This window comes from Procambarus clarkii, chromosome 20 (genome assembly GCF_040958095.1).
Source record: "Procambarus clarkii isolate CNS0578487 chromosome 20, FALCON_Pclarkii_2.0, whole genome shotgun sequence".
Lineage (NCBI taxonomy): Eukaryota > Metazoa > Arthropoda > Malacostraca > Decapoda > Cambaridae > Procambarus > Procambarus clarkii.
In genome coordinates this window covers 43,574,602-43,581,962 of record NC_091169.1, presented here as the reverse complement: position 1 = coordinate 43,581,962, position 7,361 = coordinate 43,574,602, and the positions used below count along the sequence as shown (strand labels likewise).

The following is a 7,361-nucleotide window of genomic DNA, read 5'->3' as shown; positions in this document are numbered from 1 at the left end:
AGACAGGTGTCTCTTCGAGAGATGAAGATGCTGGAGACAGGTGTCTCTTCGAGAGATGAAGATGCTGGAGACAGGTGTCTCTTCGAGAGATGAAGATGCTGGAGACAGGTGTCTCTTCGAGAGATGAAGATGCTGGAGACAGGTGTCTCTTCGAGAGATTCCAAGAATACACAAGAAAGCATGGCAATAATTAGATACCCCTTTGTGACGCTGATTTCTTGATGGCAGAAGAGAGAGTGGAAGCATCAGCGTACACAGGGTGATACAAGAGAGATCATTGTCAGAAGAAGGTAGTTTTACTCGTCTCAAGGAGTTAGTCAAAGCCTTGGTAAACCAGCCCCTTCTCTCTCAGTTTGCCGCTCCGTAAAATATACGACTGTTTTGTCTAACCTGCAACGTACGAATTCACGCGACCTACCTAACCTACCGGCGCTAAAGTATTGGAATTTGTCCGCCATTCTTAATCACTTCAAAGGCATAGCAAAAGTAAGGAAGTAGAATAACGTGAAAGAATAATATAAAAGACAAGAACAAGAATTATACCTAACGCCTTAGAAATATTCCTTAAGTCGCGATACACTGAGGGTGGAGTTGGTATACTTCACGCATACTTGAGTATATCAACACCAGTCACCTCACGTGTTCAAGGGCGAGGCCCATTAGTCTTGAAAGACGCAAATTTGAAATGTGTATATTTAAACCACATAACATTAAATGTAAACATCAGGGCCTCGAGTAGGCAAATAAAGATCCATTTAGGCAACTGTTATGGAAGGTTGGTGGGAGGGAGGGAGAGAGAGGGAGAGAGAGGGAGAGGGAGAGAGAGAGGGAGAGAGAGAGGGAGAGGGAGAGAGAAACTAAGAGACAGACTTGAGACGACTGACTACAATCCTCGAGACGGCAGCATCGCTAGTGTGAATACAAATAGTGAACACTGAACATTGACATTATTACTGCAATCCCGTGTCAGAGGGTGTTCCACAGCTGGGGCTCCCGTGTCCCCCGGAGTGTTCCACAGCTGGGGCTCCCGTGTCCCCCGGAGTGTTCCACAGCTGGGGCTCCCGTGTCCCCCGGGGTGTTCCACAGCTGGGGCTCCCGTGTCCCCCGGAGTGTTCCACAGCTGGGGCTCCCGTGTCCCCCGGGGTGTTCCACAGCTGGGGCTCCCGTGTCCCCCGGAGTGTTCCACAGCTGGGGCTCCCGTGTCCCCCGGAGTGTTCCACAGCTGGGGCTCCCGTGTTCCCCGGAGTGTTCCACAGCTGGCTCCCGTGTCCCCCGGGGTGTTCCACAGCTGGGGCTCCCGTGTCCCCCGGAGTGTTCCACAGCTGGGGCTCCCGTGTCCCCCGGAGTGTTCCACAGCTGGGGCTCCCGTGTCCCCCGGAGTGTTCCACAGCTGGGGCTCCCGTGTTCCCCGGAGTGTTCCACAGCTGGCTCCCGTGTCCCCCGGGGTGTTCCACAGCTGGGGCTCCCGTGTCCCCCGGGGTGTTCCACAGCTGGCTCCCGTGTCCCCCGGGGTGTTCCACAGCTGGGGCTCCCGTGTCCCCCGGAGTGTTCCACAGCTGGCTCCCGTGTCCCCCGGAGTGTTCCACAGCTGGGGCTCCCGTGTCCCCCGGAGTGTTCCACAGCTGGGGCTCCCGTGTCCCCCGGAGTGTTCCACAGCTGGGGCTCCCGTGTCCCCCGGAGTGTTCCACAGCTGGGGCTCCCGTGTTCCCCGGAGTGTTCCACAGGTGGCTCCCGTGTCCCCCGGGGTGTTCCACAGCTGGGGCTCCCGTGTTCCCCGGAGTGTTCCACAGCTGGCTCCCGTGTCCCCCGGGGTGTTCCACAGCTGGGGCTCCCGTGTCCCCCGGAGTGTTCCACAGCTGGCTCCCGTGTCCCTCGGAGTGTTCCACAGCTGGGGCTCCCGTGTCCCCCGGAGTGTTCCACAGCTGGGGCTCCCGTGTCCCCCGGAGTGTTCCACAGCTGGGGCTCCCGTGTCCCCCGGAGTGTTCCACAGCTGGGGCTCCCGTGTTCCCCGGAGTGTTCCACAGCTGGCTCCCGTGTCCCCCGGGGTGTTCCACAGCTGGGGCTCCCGTGTTCCCCGGAGTGTTCCACAGCTGGCTCCCGTGTCCCCCGGGGTGTTCCACAGCTGGGGCTCCCGTGTCCCCCGGAGTGTTCCACAGCTGGCTCCCGTGTCCCTCGGAGTGTTCCACAGCTGGGGCTCCCGAGTCCCCCGGGGTGTTCCACAGCTGGGGCTCCCGAGTCCCCCGGGGTGTTCCACAGCTGGGGCTCCCGTGTCCCCCGGAGTGTTCCACAGCTGGGGCTCCCGTGTCCCCCGGGGTGTTCCACAGCTGGGGCTCCCGTGTTCCCCGGAGTGTTCCACAGCTGGCTCCCGTGTCCCCCGGGGTGTTCCACAGCTGGGGCTCCCGTGTCCCCCGGAGTGTTCCACAGCTGGGGCTCCCGTGTCCCCCGGAGTGTTCCACAGCTGGGGCTCCCGTGTCCCCCGGAGTGTTCCACAGCTGGGGCTCCCGTGTCCCCCGGAGTGTTCCACAGCTGGGGCTCCCGTGTTCCCCGGAGTGTTCCACAGCTGGCTCCCGTGTCCCCCGGGGTGTTCCACAGCTGGGGCTCCCGTGTCCCCCGGAGTGTTCCACAGCTGGGGCTCCCGTGTCCCCCGGAGTGTTCCACAGCTGGGGCTCCCGTGTCCCCCGGAGTGTTCCACAGCTGGGGCTCCCGTGTCCCCCGGAGTGTTCCACAGCTGGGGCTCCCGTGTTCCCCGGAGTGTTCCACAGCTGGCTCCCGTGTCCCCCGGGGTGTTCCACAGCTGGGGCTCCCGTGTCCCCCGGAGTGTTCCACAGCTGGCTCCCGTGTCCCCCGGAGTGTTCCACAGCTGGGGCTCCCGTGTCCCCCGGAGTGTTCCACAGCTGGGGCTCCCGTGTCCCCCGGGGTGTTCCACAGCTGGGGCTCCCGTGTTCCCCGGAGTGTTCCACAGCTGGCTCCCGTGTCCCCCGGAGTGTTCCACAGCTGGGGCTCCCGTGTTCCCCGGAGTGTTCCACAGCTGGCTCCCGTGTCCCCCGGGGTGTTCCACAGCTGGGGCTCCCGTGTCCCCCGGAGTGTTCCACAGCTGGGGCTCCCGTGTCCCCCGGGGTGTTCCACAGCTGGGGCTCCCGAGTCCCCCGGGGTGTTCCACAGCTGGGGCTCCCGTGTCCCCCGGAGTGTTCCACAGCTGGGGCTCCCGTGTTCCCCGGAGTGTTCCACAGCTGGCTCTCGTGTCCCCCGGGGTGTTCCACAGCTGGGGCTCCCGTGTCCCCCGGAGTGTTCCACAGCTGGGGCTCCCGTGTCCCCCGGAGTGTTCCACAGCTGGCTCCCGTGTCCCCCGGAGTGTTCCACAGCTGGCTCCCGTGTCCCCTGGGGTGTTCCACAGCTGGGGCTCCCGTGTCCCCCGGAGTGTTCCACAGCTGGGGCTCCCGTGTCCCCCGGAGTGTTCCACAGCTGGCTCCCGTGTCCCCCGGGGTGTTCCACAGCTGGGGCTCCCGTGTCCCCCGGAGTGTTCCACAGCTGGGGCTCCCGTGTCCCCCGGAGTGTTCCACAGCTGGGGCTCCCGTGTCCCCCGGAGTGTTCCACAGCTGGGGCTCCCGTGTCCCCCGGAGTGTTCCACAGCTGGGGCTCCCGTGTCCCCCGGAGTGTTCCACAGCTGGGGCTCCCGTGTCCCCCGGAGTGTTCCACAGCTGGGGCTCCCGTGTCCCCCGGGGTGTTCCACAGCTGGGGCTCCCGTGTCCCCCGGAGTGTTCCACAGCTGGGGCTCCCGTGTCCCCCGGAGTGTTCCACAGCTGGGGCTCCCGTGTCCCCCGGAGTGTTCCACAGCTGGGGCTCCCGTGTCCCTTGGGGTGTTCCACAGCTGGGGCTCCCGTGTCCCCCGGAGTGTTCCACAGCTGGGGCTCCCGTGTCCCTCGGAGTGTTCCACAGCTGGGGCTCCCGTGTCCCCCGGAGTGTTCCACAGCTGGGGCTCCCGTGTCCCCCGGAGTGTTCCACAGCTGGGGCTCCCGTGTCCCCCGGAGTGTTCCACAGCTGGGGCTCCCGTGTCCCCCGGAGTGTTCCACAGCTGGGGCTCCCGTGTCCCCCGAGGTGTTCCACAGTAGTGACCCAGAGCCTTGACCCAGATAGGTTAGGTGGGTTGCTTGGGTGCGCACGTTTCCGGCTTAAGGAAAACGTACTAATTTGTTACGTAGTGGCAAATGAAGCTCTCAGGTTGGGTATTGAGTCTAAGAGCGGTTGGCTCTGGTTATATCAGTAAATTATATTCCTCCTGCGTCAAAAAATTACAAAAACAGTGACGTTAATTTGTTAATATTTGGTTGACATCCGATTGCAAACGAATAGGATATATATTTTGTTATTTATCCAAGCTGATTTGAGCAAATTTAACAATCCATTATCAGGCTATGCTTCTCCAAGCACAGGAAGCATTCATCTATTTTAACCTAGTGTTTTATATATATTTAACATTATATATATATATATATATATATATATATATATATATATATATATATATATATATATATATATATATATATATAAGAAACAGTTTGCAACAGAAACAAGACACCTAACCAAGCCTCTCCTAGGCCTAACTATATAGACAATTATATTACACATAATTATTAATTTAAATCCCATAAAATAATACATGTTTTGGGTTACACAATACGGCTAAATTGACGAAGACGTCTTAGGAGGTCAGTCGTAGCTTGGACGAGCACAGCTTGGGGAGCAGGAGGAGCTGTAAACAGAAGCGAGATATAATATGTCTATACAACAGATAGTTTGTCGAGCGGTTATCATTGTAGGAATCAAGTTGAAATTGCATTAACCGGGACATTCAACACAGAATGGGAGCCACGGAGCTACACTCTGGCACTGAAGCTTGGCACTGACTCCTGGGTACTGGTGCATAACCACGGTGTCATTTGTGACACAGTGTTCTGTGTCAGAGTAGTTAACGGATGGAATGTATTAGGCAGTGATGGGGTTGAGGCTGACTCCATACACAGTTTCAAGTGTAGATATGATAGAGCCCAGTAGGCTCAGGAACCTGTACATCAGTTCATTGGCAGTCGAGAAGCGGGACCAAAGCCTCTTGTCAACCAACCTTTGGTTCAGCCAAAGCTCAAACCCCGCAAGCACAACTAGATGAGTACAGAAACACAACCATAGTAAGCACAAGCACGGAAGCACAGCCACAAAAGCACAATCACAGAATGCACAGCCACTGATGCACAAGGACTGCAGCACAAGCACAGAAGGACAAGCACAGAAGGACAAGCACAGAAGTACACACTCTGACGCCCGCAACAGTTCAGGGAACACCTGCCTGGTTCAGACAAACTGTAATCCTGGCCCTCTTTCCCTTGCCTAGCAAATTCACATCGAAAATGCAAGAAAAAAAATATTGAAGATGTGAATAGACTTGATCAAATATTGAAACATCGTTTAGTCAGAGGCTGTCATATATAAAGATTTCTCGCTGGTGCTGAGTCGGTGATAGAATACGACGGAGGAGTTCAGTGCTTCCTGAAGGCCCGCGGCATCAAACCTTCCTCTTAGTCTGTCTTTTGTCTGTCTGTGTCTGTCTCAATCACTCACCTCTGGGAGGTTTATCACACAGTAATTGACGCTCGGACCTGTACATCGCCTCCGTCCGAAATTTACGTCGCGAGTTATTAAGCTGGAAACAGAAATGGAATTTTTGGGTCTCTGCACTTCCTCCAAGACCGCCATGGTGGCTTGGAGAGCGGCCATCATCATGTAACGTAGAAATAAATGAAATGAAAAGATAGTCTGTTATTTATATATATATATCTATATATATATATATATATATATATATATATATATATATATATATATATATATATATATATATATATATATATATATATAATCCACTGTAAAGGTTAAATCTTGGGAAATCTTAAATCTTCTCTTGGAAATCTTAATTTACAAATAGAAAGGCTGACTAATTTGGTTAACGTTACCTTGAATACTATTTTTTGTTTAACTTCGTATTTCGTCTCAAACAACTTTGGTTGTTTTAACAAATATTATATTTTAACAAATAATAATGTATTGCTTAATTGTGTTTTGTTCTTTTTTTCTTCTGATGAACACAGTGTTAAATATATTCTCGCTGGGAGTATGTTTCTCCCAATTTTTCATTGTTAGCTTAGGTTTATCTTCTGCTTCACTTTGGGAAGGAAGTTGAAAAATTAACTCTCCAAAGTTAATTATACATTTGTAACATATCCTGACGTTAAAAGATGTGCTTCCTTGAAGCTGTCATCACTTTCAAAAGCTTTTGAAAATGTTGAAAAGGCGTCAGGATATATTAAGACTGTAAAATGAACTTTTGGAGAATTAATTTTTCAGCATCATTCTCAAGTGAAGTAGATTAACTTAACCAAGGACAATTGCTCGAAATAGATTGTGTTATCTTCAGATTACCTGTCTACTTTCCCCCTTTGCAAGTGAGTCTATAAAGACCAGTATTTGAGCAATACTGTGAGGTTGTGAGGTGTCTGTCAACCTCCACGGCCTGCAACAAATATCTTGCACGCGAAAAACGTAATTTAATATATGTAATTCTGTACTAAAAAACGCGCGCACACACACACACACACACGCCCGTTACTCCCCCCTTCAGAGCAGGAGAGATTGCTGAAATAGAGGGAATACAGAGAACATATACGGCACGCAAAGACGGGATAAAACACCTAAATTATTGAGATCGTCTCAAAGCTCTCCAAATGTACTCACTAGACAGGAGACGAGAGAGATACCAAATAATATACACGTGGAAAATACTGGATGGACAGGTCTCAAATCTACACACTAATATAAAAACATACTGGAGTGAATGATATGGAAGAAAATGCAGAATAGAACCAGTGAAGAGCAGGGGTGTCATAGGCACAATCAGAAAATACTGTATAAACATCAGAGGTCCACGCTTGTTCAACGTCCTCCTAGCGAGCCTTAGAAATATTGCCGGAACAACCGTGGACATCTTCAAGAGGAAACTAGACAGTTTTCTCCAAGGAGTGCCGGACCAACCGGGCTGTGGTGGGTATGTGGGCCTGCGGACTGCTCCAAGCAACAGCCTAGCAGACCAAACTCTCACAAGTCAAGCCTGGCCTCGGGCCAGGCTTGGGAAGTAGAACTCCCAGAACCCCCATCAACCAGGTACCACTTGAAGTTCCTCTCTGCCCCGTCACCAGCACCAAGTATCCTGAACGTCAGGCACATGGCTCAGCACAATCCTGCCGCTGCCACCCATGCCGCCCCGACGATCCTGCCACCCACTGTTCTATCCCCCCCCCACCCCATTCCCC

At 53.6% G+C, this 7,361-nt stretch overlaps 1 protein-coding gene across 1 annotated transcript; it reads right to left on the bottom strand.

Annotated features, from left to right (window-relative positions):
- Positions 1-950: 950 nt before the first annotated feature.
- On the bottom strand, positions 951-5,662 carry LOC138366857 (collagen alpha-5(IV) chain-like). Its single transcript, XM_069328144.1, has 2 exons — positions 5,617-5,662; positions 951-4,168 (listed from the first exon to the last, which is right to left on the bottom strand). The coding sequence occupies exons 1-2, from the start codon at positions 5,660-5,662 to the stop codon at positions 951-953; spliced, it is 3,264 nt and encodes a 1,087-aa protein (XP_069184245.1).
- Between the last annotated feature and the right edge of the window lie 1,699 nt (positions 5,663-7,361).

What these genes read in the sequence shown, in the direction of transcription:
- LOC138366857 (XM_069328144.1), bottom strand. Translation starts at nt 5,662, where the DNA reads ATGTACAGGTCCGAGCGTCAATTACTGTGTGATAAACCTCCCAGAG. An exon ending in GTGTGATAAACCTCCCAGAG is followed by an intron (nt 4,169 to 5,616) that starts GTGAGTGATTGA and finishes GTTTTCCTTAAG; the next exon opens with CCGGAAACGTGCGCACCCAA.